The sequence below is a fragment of the Streptopelia decaocto genome (assembly GCF_964273445.1).
Source record: "Streptopelia decaocto genome assembly, chromosome: 8".
In the NCBI taxonomy this organism is placed as follows: Eukaryota; Metazoa; Chordata; class Aves; order Columbiformes; family Columbidae; genus Streptopelia; species Streptopelia decaocto.
The window spans coordinates 19,599,774-19,614,999 of NC_138662.1; the positions used below are offsets into that span (position 1 = coordinate 19,599,774).

At 49.4% G+C, this 15,226-nt stretch overlaps 1 protein-coding gene across 2 annotated transcripts in view; it reads right to left on the minus strand.

Annotated features, from left to right (window-relative positions):
* Positions 1–2,837: 2,837 nt before the first annotated feature.
* MGLL (monoglyceride lipase) overlaps positions 2,838–15,226 on the minus strand; it is a 58,541-nt gene continuing 46,152 nt past the window's right edge. For both annotated transcript variants that reach the window (XM_082060443.1, XM_082060442.1), the window contains exons 6-8: positions 12,023–12,112; positions 7,407–7,622; positions 2,838–6,452 (exon numbers count right to left, since the gene is read on the minus strand). In XM_082060443.1, coding sequence (XP_081916569.1) covers positions 6,327–6,452; positions 7,407–7,622; positions 12,023–12,112 — 432 coding nt within the window. In that variant the 3' untranslated portion in view covers positions 2,838–6,326. The remainder of the gene's footprint in view (positions 6,453–7,406; positions 7,623–12,022; positions 12,113–15,226) is intronic.

The window sequence follows — 15,226 nt, forward strand, 5'->3', positions numbered from 1 at the left end:
TGTGCTCAAGTCCCTTCCCCAGTCTTGTTGCTCTTCTCTGGACCCGCTCCAGCACTTCAATCTCTTTCCTGAGCTGAGGGGCCCAGAACTGACCACAATACTCCAGGTGTGGCCTCCCCAGTGCAGAGCACAGGGGAAGGATCACTGCCCTTGTCCTGCTGACCATGCTAGTTTGGAAACAGGATCACGCTATTTTTGATACAGGAACAAGAGTCTCCCAGGCCTGAAAGCCCACAAGGGGAAAGAACTTCTCTTGCTCCCCCGATGGCAGCGCTCGCGGTGCCGGCAGCAGCGGCGGGGCCGACCGGCCCTGCGTGCAAAGCTGGGTGCTCGCCGGGCACCCAGGACGTGCCGGTCACGCGAGTGCCCCCGGTCTGGGTTTTGGCGCAGAGCAGCCGCAACGTGGGATGGGAGGAGAGAGGACTCAGTGTGAAAAGGGCAAGGGATGAGCTCTGGGAGCTCAGGGTTCTGGATACAGCAAACGCAAGGGCTGCCTGTGCAGGACGAAGCTGACTCTGTGGTCCAGCGGGAGGGAAAAACTGATTTATTTGTTTTTAATTCTTTATGGGGAACTGGAGTTGTTTGTTTCCAGCATGTGGATGTCTCATGCTCGTGATGTGTTGTGTTGGCCTTAGGAGAGCTTTGCTGGTGTTGCCATTGCATGGTTTTCATTTGAATGAAGACATGACTCTGATATGGAGGTGGCCGACCTTGGGAAGGCTGAAAGCCCAGCTTTTCCTTGGGCTTGGGCTACAGCAGGGTTTACCATGGTCTGGCAGAGCTTGCTTGCCTTTGGTCAGGGACCCTTGCTAATCTGAGGCAGGGATGGTGCCACTCATCATAGAATCACAGAACAGTTTGGGTTGAGGGACCTTCCCAGCTCCCCCAGTGCCCCCCCTGCCATGAGCAGGGACATCTTCAGCAGCTCAGGTTGCTCAGAGCCCCGTCCAGCCTGGCCTGGGATGTCTCCAGGGATGGTTCATCCACCACCTCTCTGGCCAACCTGGGCCAGGCTCTCACCACCCTCATCCTTGGCACCTGAGCTCCCGTTGCTTTGCCTCTGCCGTTCTCTGTGTGGTTTATTACAAGTGTTTTCCATGCTGGACATCTTGCCCTCCCCTCTGCTCCCTCCAGACCGAGCAGCTTGCTCTTTGCCAAGTTCCCTCTGTTTAGACATCAGTGCATATCATGCGATCCATCTAAACTCTTCATTGATGTCTTAGGAATTTTTTTCATCTGAATTCCTGGAATGTTTCCAGACACTGAAGAGCTTCCTCCGGAGGGAAGGGAAATCAATCCCGTGTCGTCCCTCCTTCCCGAGAGCGGTGGCTGCGGGGAGGCCGGTTGTTTGTCTTGCTCCTGTTGGGAGTTGTGGGTTCTGCCGTGTTTGCTCATGGACGGGGCTGTTTGGTTTAACGAGACGGCTGTCAGGAGAGCGGCAGGAAGGGGAGCGGTAGCTCCGCATCCGCAGCTTCCCCATCGGATGGAGAAAGAGCATCCTGGACTGGGAGAGCGTTGCTCTGTTTCTGTGTGAAAAAGGGACTTCTTGTGCTCGTCCAAGGAGAGAAGAGCAAACGACCGCTCAAAGAACCCAACTTGTGAGAGCCTGCGGTGAGCAGGAGCGGCAGCAGGGAGTCTCTGGTTTCTATGCCGAGCAGATCATCAGGGTTAAAATTCCTCCGCGCTCACTGAAGCTGCAGCATTTGGCTCTTGGCTCTTCTCCAGTGCCTGCGCCCGGCCTGTGTGGTCCCAGGGCTCTGGGGAGACACGGTCCCTGCAGCAATGTCACCAAATGGGACACCTCTCATCCCACACTCCGATGGCAGGGCAGGCAGCTCCTTAGAAGCTTTCATCCCACCACACCGTAGCTCTGCTCTGGCTCCTGCTTTACCCCCTTGTACCAACACTGAGAGGAACCCCCAGCTCTGGGTAAGACAAAACCAAGCGCAGGGAAAAGAAATGGGCAAAAAGCCTCAGGGTTCCCGCAGACTCGCAGGATCAGGCTGTGGAAGCACGTGCTAAAACCAGAAAGGCCACCCATGGCCGTGCCGGTTTGCCAGGCGCCGGGTGGTGCTGCCGGGAACACTGCGCTGCCAAAAGGCTCCTTTGTGCTGGTGCTGCTCCTGGGCTCACACGGGACCGTCCCGTCCCTCCTGGGCTCCATCCCTGTCCCCACACCCCAGCGTGCACCTTCATCAGCCCTCAAACCCACCAGGAGCTTAATGAGCCACAAAAACATCACACAAAGGAGTCAGGGACTCACAGGTGTTAAAGCAAATCTTGTTATTAATGATGTTCCTCACCTGCCCGTTTGAATTAGGTACAGCTCAGGACCAATGTAATATTTTAATGGGCTTGTAAAAGCTGGGAACCAGGTCTCGGAGCAGGCTGAGCTTGCCTGGCGCTCCAGGCCGCTGATCGGCTCCAGACTCCTGGGGTGCAGAAGCACTTGGGTCAAGGGACTTCTATTTTATTTTTCCTTTTTTTTTTTTAAGAAAATTTAAAAAAATAAAGAAGAGCAGCAACCTTTGACTCTGGCAGAGGTTGTTTTCCATGGGATTACCCAGCCAGCCCAGAGAACTACAAGTAAGATGTAAAGGCATCTTACATCTGCAGTGCTCCAAGCTGATTTTTTATCGTGCCGCTTCGGTCTACAGCAAATAGTGGCGTAAAGCCATGGATTTCAGGGCTGTCTGAAACGCTGCCCCTGAGCAGAAGGGGAAGCTCAGGCCTCCGTGGGACACCCACAGTCCCAGACCCCCAGGCTGGGAGCAGGTACCTGCAATTCAATCTCTGCCCTTCCCTCCTCACCCTCAGCAATGATGCCATCAACGCGCTCTGTTCAGAAAACATAACTTTATTATTAGTTGCAATATACATTGTATTCCTTTAAGAATCCTAAACTCGTATATGTTTTTTTCCCACTGAAAATACATGTGTATGTATATATGTTTTTTATATATGCATATATATATATAAATGTATTTTATAGAACTGCAACACAACAGAACAAGAGAGATAAGCCCAGAAGTTACTTGGGAAAGTGAGTGTGATCTCGATGGGGTTTGTGCTGGCAAGCGTGCTACGGTGAGTGGTATAAAAAGAACGGGCTATATAGAAAATGCGCGGGGTGAGGCGGTGAGGAAGGGGCTCTCAGTGCTGCGGGTGGTGACACGTACAGTAGTCACACGTGGCTATTGCTCAGTCGCGAGTGCCGGTGGCCGGTGTGGCTCCCTGCACTCGTAAGGCCGGCTGTGCTCCCTGCAAATGGTACCTGCCATTTGAAAAGAAGAGTTTAATTACATTTCCCTTGGCAGCAGCTCTCTGCTCGTTACTAATCCGGTCAGCCAAGGAAGAATTCCTCCGGGGCATGGTGAAACCTAACTGGGTCAATAGAAAGTGGCTTTACGAGCAGGGTAAGGGAGCAGCAGCAGCCGAAATGTGCAGGATGAGCTGCAGCTGGTGCAACCAGCCTCTCCCCAACCCTGGCTTGATTTGCTCGGGGTTCCTTCCCTCTGGGCTCACTCCCCTGCAAAGGGGATGCGCTGCCGAGCCTGCCGGGCTTTTTTGGGTAGGTCTCCTTGTGTTAATTCTTCAGAAAGCTGGCTGAGGGTGGCAGGAACCCCTGCTGTGCTTGGGGCTTATTTTGCTCTTTTTTTGTTGTTTTCTTTCTGCATTTTCATTTATTAACGTGACTTCCAAACGCAGCTTCCCCAGCCACATGCCATTGCTGAGCTACACAGAGGGACGAGCCTTTCCCAGATCAATGGAATCCGTTCCCTTTTGTTTATTATGTTTATTTTATTATGCCGAGCTGCACATGTTTCTTGGGTGAAAGGACACATTATATCAAAGGCACTGACCAGGGACCTTCGTGTGCCCCGAGCCAGGTTGGAGGGAGCAGACGGGCTCTGACCTTCCTCCCTCCCCCCCGCAAAGTGCTTGTCAGTTTGGGAAGGGATGTAAAGAATGTGCGCATTGATTTGCTCATCCCAACTTCCTCGGGAAAAGTGCTTTCAAAAAAATCTCACCCTTAAATCATCATCTCGCCGCTACCCCCGCAATGTCTGTCACTGCTGGATGACGCCTACTTGATTCCCCTTCCAGCTGAAGGAGCAGGTGAAGTTTATCACCGCTCTAGTGTTTCTCTTCTTGGTGTCTTTCCCCAGAAGCATCTGGCAACGAGGGATCTTGCTCAGGGAAAAGAAGTTGAAACAAGCCAAGCGGCTGGAAGATACAGAGTCTGCACATCACCTGCTGCCCAAAGCAACGCCAGCTTGTGGAAAAAGCTGATTGCGCTGGAATAGTGAATCAAAAGCTGGTGTTGCTGGGAGAACTACCGCTCGTTCCTCTCTTAAAGGCAAGACAAGTATGAAAGTGCCTGGATCAACGTGTGTAAAAGCTTTCCTGACTGGGACACGTAACCTGCATCCACACATCCCTCATCCATCCACGCTGCTGGGGCCGGATGGGACCGAGCCCCAATTCTGACTTATTGCACAAAGGTCCCTTTCCTGAATCTTGCCAGAACTGGCTCGGCAGGGAGGGGAGGTGGGTGACCCGCCTGTGACTGTCACAGGCAGGATCCAGCCCTGGGGCGCTGGTTCCCGCTGCTGCTGGGGAGGGCACTGGGGGGACTGGTTTGTCGCTGGGGGAGATGCTCCACTCTCATAGTGCAACACGTGCAGGCGTTTTCTTCTTGTACATCTGGAGGGAGAGGAGCAGGTTAAACCCCTTCCCTTTGGCAGCTGCCAACTAGTGTCTTCAGCATTAGGGCCATCACCCTGGACAAATTGAGCCACACTGGGATCACTACACAGCTTTTGCTGTATCGATACAATTCCTCTGCTCTGTAACTGGCTCTTACGTCTTTTCCTCAGCCCTGCTGCTACCAGTGACCCCGGCGGCTCGAGGATTTGGCCAGTTCACAAGCTCCTCCATGGTGGCTTGTACACCAGTGTCCCCGGACGCCCCCAGCATGGCCAAGTCGGTGTTGGATGGATGATCGCACCCTGTTCTGTCCTGCAGGTCCCTGCATTGTTTCAAGGGGTAAGCTCGACCCCCTGGCTCAGGGATCTGTCCCACAGGTGCCTGTGCCAACCAGGAGGAGATGGGGATGAGCTTGGACGGGATCTCTGCTCACGCTGCAGGTCTCCTCCTGAACCGGTGGACCGTGAGGACACCCACTGCTAATCCCCACCCACCAGATGCTCTGCGCTTCTCCCGAGCATTATTTTCAGGACATTTTCCAAGTGATGAAGGAAAACAACAGATTATGACTGTAAAGTTATGGTGAGAGGACTGGATCCCGGTAGGACAACATTATTCCTTGCCAAGAGAAGGAACGGTTAACCCCTTCTTTAGGCTCTCCTCCCATTTCTTCCCCAGCTCCCAGCCACCTCTATATACATCATATATTATATTACTATATTCTCTTATAACTTTGCTTTTTCAGTCTCAGTAGCACAAGTGATTAATTCCAAAAGGAAAAAAAAAAAGGAAGGAAGGGGAAAAAAAACAGCCCCTAGGAATATTTACAGAATAGTTCGTTTTGCAGAGGAGAGGAGGTTTGGCATTAGGAAAAGCACGGGTTTTGAATGTGCTAAGTGGGTTTAGATTCCACATTCCTCCTCTCCCCTCTGGGATCCTGCTCTGATGATGAAAATTAAAGGGCTGCTCCACAGTGCGAACGCCCTGGGGCCGTGCAGGGCGGTGGGGGAGGCTCTTAGTGCTCCCCCCTGCCCTGACCTGCTTATCAAGGCAGCATCCAAAGGGCTCTGACCTTGAAAACCAGCCTTGCACCTCCAGGGAGCTGTCAGCTCCTTTCTCAGCCTCTCCTCCTTACCCAGCACCTTCATTACTGCTCTTCTCTCAAGGGTCAGGGCTTTTAAGGTATTGGGATGGTGGGGACAGGGAAGTATGCACCTAGAATTAAAACCATGTAGTGGAAGATACTGACTTCTTTGACATACCAAAAAATTATTGCAGTATAAATACACCCCTGTCACCCAGCAAAAAGCAAAAGAAGGGGAAGTGATGGGGGCAGTTTGGTGGGCAAGGGGCATTTCAGTAAATAAAGTCACCCGACTTGGGAAGCTTGGACGGCTGCTCCGGCAGCTGCCGATTCTTCTCCAGATCAGGGCAATGGCCGTTTCATCAGTAAATCACGCCCCACCCTGTGCCGCTCCCCCCACCCTCCCTTACGCTGCGCGTGATAAAATATCCCAAGAGTCCCTCCACCTTAGAGCTTTTTCGGAGAGACTTCTACTAAGAAAAGCATCTATTCCCAGAAAAAAAGCCAGTAAGAGCTGCAAAAACAATTGCTCTTAAGCATGGCTGGTTTCCCCAGCTGCTGGGACCTTCTGGCCGATCCATGTCAGTATTTCTGTGAAGACGGAGGTAGAGACCTCGGGCAGCTCTTTGTGGAGGGCATGACAGGCTTCCTCGTACACCTGCAACCAGGGAGAGAGCAGAGATAGCACAGAAAAAACCAAAATATGCATTAAAAAACAGCCTTCGGGCCCTCTTGTCAACATCCCCAGGTCCAACGTGTCCTGCCCGCGCTTTGTCAGGCTTTTCTTCCTGGATGTGTCAGGTTATGAAATGGAATAGATGCCGCTGGCGGTGCTGACTCTCTGGAAGGCATTGGCCTTGCAGCTTGACCCATCACCCCAGCACCCTGCTGCCCTTGGGGAAGACAATACATGTCCCAACCCCAAGCATTTCTTGCTGCTTATCCCACTAAGGAGGAGTAGGAAATACTTATCATGCCCTTGGAGTTCAAAGGACAATGGGGGATGTTCCCATCATGCCTTGTGCAATTTTCCTCCTTTTATGCCCAGACTATCCTGTTATTTTTCCGATGACAAAAGCTTTCCCTTGGTCTCCCTGTCTCTCTTTCAGGCTCATTCATGTGCTAACGATTGGTTAATCAGCTGTGGCTCTTGTGAAATGAGCAGATGTGAAGTGGTTTTTGCTGTTCGGAGCTTCGGAAAGGCCCCCCCTGTACCTTGACACCCCGGGGCACTACGTAAGGTTGGTGGTTACACAGTTGGGGTTGTTTAGAAGAGCTTTTGGGGTCAGCAACTTTACGTGCTCATGAGCCTCGCTCTACTTCTATGCCAAGTTGCTTCATGTCCAAGAGCTGTGCAGCCACCCCGGGTCAGGTTTTGAGGTCACTCGCCACCCCTTGCCTGGCTGGAGCTGGTGAAAGGCCACCACATGGTGCCTTGGGAGGGTCACCTCCTGCTGAAAGGGGCTGGGACCTGCTTGGTCTCACCAATGCATCAGCCCTGCTTTGTCTCCAGCTCTCCAGAGCTCAGCAGGCTCCCTGCCCTTCACTGTCATTCCTGCTCAGGCCAACACTGACAGGATAATACCCTAAAAAACCAAGAAAGCAAGATGACCTTGAGCGTTTTGTCCTGACTCGGCACTGTGTCCATCAGCAAATAGGACCCTTTGATGTCGCAGAGCTTGTCGGAAGAGCCGTGTAGCACCAGGATGGGCAAAGTCAGCTTGGGCAGAGCTCGCTCAATTCTGGCAATGGCATTCATCAGCTGGATGACGAAGGAGACCTTCATGCCACCGTGGTAGACCAAGGGATCAGATGTATAAGACTCTATCTGGCAGGGAGAAAGAGGTAATTTAAGGTTAGCAATATTTCATGCAGAACAGACAAAGCAGGTCAGCCCGGCGGTGAAAAGTCTCTTCCCTTGGCTTGCACGGTCATTTCCTGTTCTGTCAGGACATCCTGCCATCAGAATCAAGGTCGAGATCTTTACCGTGGCTACCCAGAACTGCTCACACAACCTGGCTTGCTCCCTGCTGTGCCTTTCCCTCTTACAACACTAGAAAATATTCAAGCCAAAGCTCTTTCTGCAGGCGAACAACCGGTGCTGGACACAGACTGTTCCTGTGGGCGCACCTGCCTGTGTTTTTCTGCTCTGCCATGTCCTCCTGACACTCAAAGGTGACATCTCTTCTGCAGAGGGCTCTTAGACGGCGTTATGTGAACGCTGATGTTGTTCAGGTCCTTATTCTCCTTGCTCAGGGCTTGGATGTTCTTCTCTCTCACCTTCTCTCTCTGGGGATGAAGACCATGATCTACACCTAGACAGCTGAGACACTGGACCGCAAAGCTTTCGTACGTTGAGGGATCCTCTCCGGGTGCCAAGTGTGCACACACGAGGCAGCAAATGACAGTATTAGGTGGTAGGCAAAAAGAGAAGTCAACAACTTGCTCAGCCAGACTGCGAGAGGATAAAAATGGATGAGAGCGGGTGCAGAAAGTTGCTAGGAACGAGTAGTTACCGCAGCAGGCAAATCTACAGTAAATATTTGTATACTGTACATGGAGACGGCCCACACAGCCACCGCCATCTCAATATTTGCCAGAATGCTTTGATTATGGGTTGGTCTCTGGCACAGCCTCCAGTTTCTCCCAACCCTGGCAAATGTTTATAGAAACGATGGTTATTTATAGGTTAGCCGAAAACAGCCTCCTTCTCTCTTCGCGGGCAGTGAGGCCTGTTCAGATTCTTCATTGCTTTTCAGAAATTTGGGGCTGTCTTGCTGCTGCATGTGCCTGCCCTGAGGGGACCACAGGTAGGAGATGACCCCCAAGACCAGCCCAGGGACATGTTGCTGTGTGTCTGCGTTGGCACAAATGTGCACTGGATCAGGAGAGCGTGGCCAGCCTGGTCCTCACCCAGAAGGCAGAAAGGCTTTGGGCTGGATGCTGCGTTCATCTCCCCATGAGATGAGATTACTGGAGCGGCAGGAGAAGGTTTAGGTTGGATACTGGGAAAGTTTTTCTCCCAGAAAGGGTTGTAAAGCACTGGAACAGGCTGCCCGGGGCAGTGGTGGAATCACCATCCCTTGAGGGCTTGAACAGACAGATGAGGTTCTTAGGGACATGTTTTAGTGCCAGTGTTGGGTTAACGGTTGGACTTCATGATCTTGAGGGTCTCTTCCAGCCAAAACGATTCTCTGATTCTGTTCTATGAGGACACTACACGAAGGGGCTTTCCCATCTGGGGCGTTAATTTGCCACAGGGTATTAAGACAGTTGCCCTCCTTGTCACCTTCTTGCTTCCAGTCCCCACCACCTCCCACCACTTGAACCTGTATTTCCCACCCCCAAATGCAGCAAGGGGAAGGAGTGGGTGGGAACTGAGGAATTTGGGACTATTAGTGACTGTCACCCTTCAGTCCCAGCCCTCCGCACTGAGGATGGTCAAGGGGGTCAGGGCTACTCTAATTTGTGCTGGAGTTGGACCAAAGGAATTCTCACTCATTCATTAGGGACCCCTGGATGCCGCAGATGTTTCTGATCTTTGATTAAGGGCATCCTTGTGTTTTGGCCTCTGCGCAGCATCACGGCTACTCTGAAGTGGGGGGTAGTTTTTGGCAGGGAGACAAAGAGATGTCTCATCACAGCTCATAATGCAATATTAGGATCTTATGTACAGTATCTCCCTTTCAAAGTGTCCATCCACACAGAGGGTTTAGAAAACTCTGTAAGAGGCCACTGCTTTCCCTTTGACAGCTGGGTGTACCCTGATATTTTCAGCCAAGCATGTTGACTTTTCATCAGCTTTTTGAGCAAAACCACCCTGTTGCATTGGCTACTTAGCAACTGGCTTCAGCCTAATCTGGGAGTGACCTGCCTGGATCTATGTTGCTGCGCTAAAGCAACACAGCTTTCAGACGGGTTTCTTTCTATTTCTAGGGTGTTGGCTGGTTGGTTGTTTTGGTTTTGTGTGTATTATTATTATTATTATTATTATTATTTAATTGAAGGTAACAAATGGGGGACTTTGGAGAGGGGAATCAGCAGGGATGGGTGGATGGATGGATTGACAGAAGTTCCCTTCCCAAGGTATAAAACAATGTTGATGAATTCATGTGAGCTGGCCCCCTCCCCAGCGCCATAAATGCTAAGAGAATGACCTAAAGGTTCATCTTCCCTTCCCTTCCCTTCCCTTCCCTTCCCTTCCCTTCCCTTCCCTTCCCTTCCCTTCCCTTCCCTTCCCTTCCCTTCCCTTCCCTTCCCTTCCCTTCCCTCTCTTTCTTTCCTTCTTTCTCTTTCTCTCTCTTTCCTTCTTTCTCTCTCTTTCTCTCTCTTGTTCATTCTGAAAGAACAGGGATTTTTTAGCTACTCAGCAGCCAACAAACATTTTTGTGTAGATGATGGGAGGGTGGAAAAAGAAGAACCCAATCTTAATCCAGTTCAATCAGTGGGAGGATCCTGTTCCCCATCAATGAACAGGAATCTTAGAGTTAATGTTCAGTGCATGGGGTGAGTGCAAAGCAGCAGTTTGCTGGGGAAAAGAGGGAAATCCAGGGAAAGGGATTTATATACTGCAAAATCCAAGCTGTAAACCTGTGTGGAGCCGCAGGCAGAGCTCCGGATGGCTCCCTGAGCCCTGGGAGAGGCTGCGGCTGCTCCCAGCCACGGTCCAGCAAAGGCTCTGCAGAGTCCATCCATCTTTTTTCTCTTGATGTAATTCTAAGAAGCGACCATCAGGGCTCCTGCTGCATTATGTTCCCCTGCTTAAAGGTCTGCACCTTCCCTTTGCATTTTGCAGAGCAATAAATTCATTATAAGTTAATTGGAGCCTCATCCTATGTGGACTCTGCAGGGACAAGACTAAAGTCAGTGAGACTACTCCACTGAATTCAACGGCAGATAAAAAAGATGAACGGAATAAAGGAGCACCCAACCCTGTGATGTTATTCCTCCTTGGAATAACAGGACTGAGTTCTTAAGGTTGCTTCTTGCTCTCTTTTGTGTGTCTCGCATTTGATACAGCAAGCAGATCAAATAAACATCTCTGTACCTCCCTGTGCTTCAGTCCCCGCGCCCTGAGGACAGCCTGCTGGGAACACAAGATCCTCAGGAAATTCTTGCATCGAGTCCCAAAAATATTTCTAGAGAACAGAAAGTTGGTCTGGCAGGAGAATATGTTGAACATATAAATAATGGATGTTTCCAGCACATTGTGTGCTTTGAAGCTGCACGTCTTGGGTCCAAAAGGAGGGTGGGGTGTGCGGTACGGGCAGCCAGAGGACCGAGATGCTGCGTTGTCATCAGCAAGTGCCTGGAGCCTCAAATCCTGGGGTCTGAAGATGATCAGGAAAGCGGTTTACATGTCAATGCACAGCTGTACGGCAGCTGTGGGCCCACTCGCAGGTGTGCGGGCAGCACAGCACAAAGGGGCTCTGTGTCTCATTTTAAAGACTGCTTCATTATAAGCAGATTCTAATGAAGCAGACCTACATTTTTATCCACTGCATCAGGCTTCCCCTTGCTCCATGGGAAGGGAAAGGGCAGAGAAAAAACAACAACGCTCAAAGGAAGCTCTTGAGACCTGGAGCATCACAGAGCGGTGGGAGCAGCAGCAAATATTTTGGTATAAAGACAACACAATAGCATTTATTGTAAACTACGTCCAGTGGTTGCTGTGGTGATTCCTGACGTCACTCCCACAAACATCGAAACGCTCAGGCCGAATTAAGGGAGCTCACTGACACTTTTTTAAAGCCGTTATTATTCGGCATGTCCCCACATTAGCACTTTTCTCCTGTAAAAATATTTAGTGCAGAACTAGAGTCTTCCAGCAGAGGATGAAACTGTTGGAGGCTGGAAAAGTTGACGTTAGCGGTGTGTTTGCAACCTGTACGAGTTGGGTTTTTGGCGCTGTAATGAGTGGTGGTGGCGCAGCAGAGACAAACAGGGTTCCCACGTGTTTTCCACCACAACCGTAGCACAGGTCTCTGTTCTGTCTTGTACCCAGAGCAGCTGTGGGTGCGAGATGCACTGAAGGGATAAGCAGATGACTTCCCATAGTTTTCTGCTACGTGCAGTCAGTTCCACTGACTTCAAGGATGTTTCACCTTTTTATACCAACATAGGTCTTGCCCTCGTGATTTAGCAACACCTCTTTTTTTAAAGAGAAGTGGCAGGATTGGGATGAGATACCAACTATACAGTTACTCGAAATGGCGTTAAAGTTCTCACCTCCTTCTTGTTCCGGGAAATTGCACTTGGGTCTATCGATCCCAGCGACAGGTTTGGGAGGACAAAGTTGAGCACTTTCGCTGCAAAAACCTGTGGGAGGGGAAAGGAAGCAGTTAAAGGGCTGGCTGGAAAATAGAGGCCCAAATCCTGAGCCAATGGGAAGCAGCACAGAAGTTAAATAGTTGAGAAATGTCAACTGACACTGGAGAAAGATCTGTCCTATATTTAAAACATTTCTCTTAAAGAGAAAACGTTGACACTGCTCCCGGGATCAGGGAGTGGGTGTGCTAGTCTGAAATGCTGTCAGCCGTCCGTCCACATGCAACACCACATCTTCATTGCATTTTGTCCTTATCTCATTCCTAAGTTAATTTCTAGAAAGGTCTCAGGAAAAAAAGCTATTTCCAGCCCTCGGAAGGGCTGAGTTTTGTTGTTTCATTGCCCTTTTCTTGCAGCCACGGCTGTGATTTCAGGCCGCGGTGCATCAGTGATGTTGGGTGCAATTTGCAGTAGTTGCCTAGGCTGCACTCTTTTTTCATAAGCACGTTCTCTGGGGAACCTGTAAATAAACAAGAGCAAAGTGTGCATGCGTTGGCTAAGGAAACCCATTGCTCACTTGTCTCCTGGGAACAAAACACAAAAGCATTCAGCATCCCCAGCTGAAAAACACTGGCAGAAGATAGGAGAACATCTTTCATTTCAATAGCACTACAAGCACGTTGATACAGGGTTCTGCTCTGATCTTTAATAGCTGTTTCTAATTAAGTGACCAGCACTTAAGTCAAAATACACAATTAGCATTTGTTGGTCTGTTTTATGTCCCTTTGTGTTCATGGCTAACACTTGCAGGTGGGCTGTCACCCGTGTTCTCTGTTTCTGCTGCTATGGAATCACTTCTGAAGCGCTCCCTGACATCTCAGATCACAGATGATACGTGACAGAGTAATTATGGAACTAGAGGAATAACACAAGGTTGATGTCAAAGTCACCCAGGAGTGAAAAGCAGTAAAGACTCACAGCAGATCTGAGAACACGTGTGTACCTTGGGGTGGCCACGACCAGGGTCTGGTGCCACCGGCTATGACATTGTGCCAGCAAAATTAACTTCTACTGGGGTCTCTGCAGTCAGATCAGTAAAATAAAGCATCCACACCCACGCAAGCTTGAGCTTACGATGCAAAGAAGCAGGAGTGGGGTTTTCTTGGTTTCATGTTAACTCCAGGCAGTGATGATTTGGGGAATGCAGCTTCATGAATCCTTGACAAAGTTATGGACTCTGTGCGCTGACAAAGCTGTAAGAGTTTTGCTTCTCTCCGATGACTGAGGTGTATGCCAGGTAACTCTAGACACCCAGCTGAGGTATTTAACTTAAAACAAGTGTAATTGTCCTCTGCTTTCTTTACAGAGTAGGGGGAGCGAGAGAAACACCCCCAGAATGCCTCTAACGTCCGAACAATAGTCTGGAAGTGTCTGTCTCCAAAAATTATCATGACAACCTCAAGCAATTAGGCTGCCCTAAAATTGGAGCCTGATTTAAGAGCTAGGGTGAGTTCTTATGCCTAATGATTGCTTATTCAAGAGGAAATGCCTTGGCATGAGAGATTAGCTGATGGTCTCTCAAGATCTATTTAGAGCATTGGCCACAAGATCAATATATTGATATTAAGGCCACGGATATTTAGGACCAAGATGACACATAAAAGAGTCAAAGATGGCGTGTTTTGGAAGACGTTGCGGTTTTGTCTGCTTGGTACATCTGCGAATATTTATATTCCCAAGGATCTGCAATAGTGATTTTGCAGAAGGAGCATAAATTTGAATCTTCCTCTCACATGAGAACGACATGATGTCCAGTTGGGTTGGAAAGCAACAGGTGAGTAAGAGGCCAAATCCAAAACATAAAAAACAGAGAGAGAATATTGTGCATAATACTTAATCTTTAAGGAATAGGCTGAGGTTTAGCATAGGATTAATTATTAGGGAGTATTTCCTAAGGTATTGTCCTGCCCGCCCGATTTCAAAGCATTCAATAGCAGAAACGTGGGAGATACTATTTTACCCTTATTCTGCTCTTTGCCAGCATATGTGACTCCCGTCTCTTTGCAACCTTTGAAATTTTGAAGATTCAGAGCCAAATTTTGCCCGGTTTAGTTGAGAGGAAAAGGGGGACGGTAGCAACATCCCTCCCCCTTCACCGCATTTGCAACAAGTAGGTTGATGCTGTGATCAGGACACAGGATTTATAGGGCATTGACGAAATTGTGGTTCCGCTTGCAGGGCTGGCTGGGCAGCCAGGGAAGGTATTTGTAACCCTGACTGAAGGACCCAGTGTGTGATCTGGCCCCCGGTTATTGTTGCTTTGTTCGGGCCAAGGTAGATTCTTGCTCAGCTGGAAACTTCCCCAGCAAAGGGATGAATGCAACAAGTCCTTGGGAAATGGCCCAGGGCCGAGGAGTCGCACCAGTTCCAAGGGAAAACCAAAGCCTTTGTGCCTCAGAGGCACAAACACCAATGAAATGGGGTTTTTCTTGGCTCTTAGAGGAAAAAAAATAACCCACAGAAGTGTTTTCAGCTCAGCTTTATGGGAAAACGTGGCTTATGAGGGAATTCTCTGTCTGTTTTCACTCCTTCCTCTTGCAAATACCTTTTCAACTCCAGGAGTGATTTCAACTAAATTTGACAGAGATATTTCAGGAATAATTAATTTTTTATCAGTTTGAGATGTAACAATAGATTTGAAAGAGAAAGAAACTCACAGTGCACTTGTATTACTGCATGCAAGAGACTCTCTAGGAAAGACATTGTATAAACACCTCCAAAATACTTCAGTTAGAGATTGGGATTTCCTGAAGTAAAGTTACAATCTGGTACAGATCTGCAAGAAACCAGACTACGGTAACACTAGTACCCACAGAACCAGTGAGTCCTTATTTCAGAAAGGGTTTAGCATCTAGCAAAAGGTATAGCTCTAGAAGAAGGGAAATGTTTCCATACTGTCCTGGAGTTGACTTGAAGCAGAAGGCAAACAGTGTCTCTCAGAGTCAGACCCTATGCTATTTTCTTTCTTATTATTTATTCTTTTTTCAAAGTAAGAAAAAACAGGGGCATTAGTGCTCATGGGATCGTTATGCTCCGTTGGGTATAGTCTCACCTGTGAAGAACCAGCTGCCAGCCTCCTGAAAGTCCCCTTTGGTGCTCTGACTC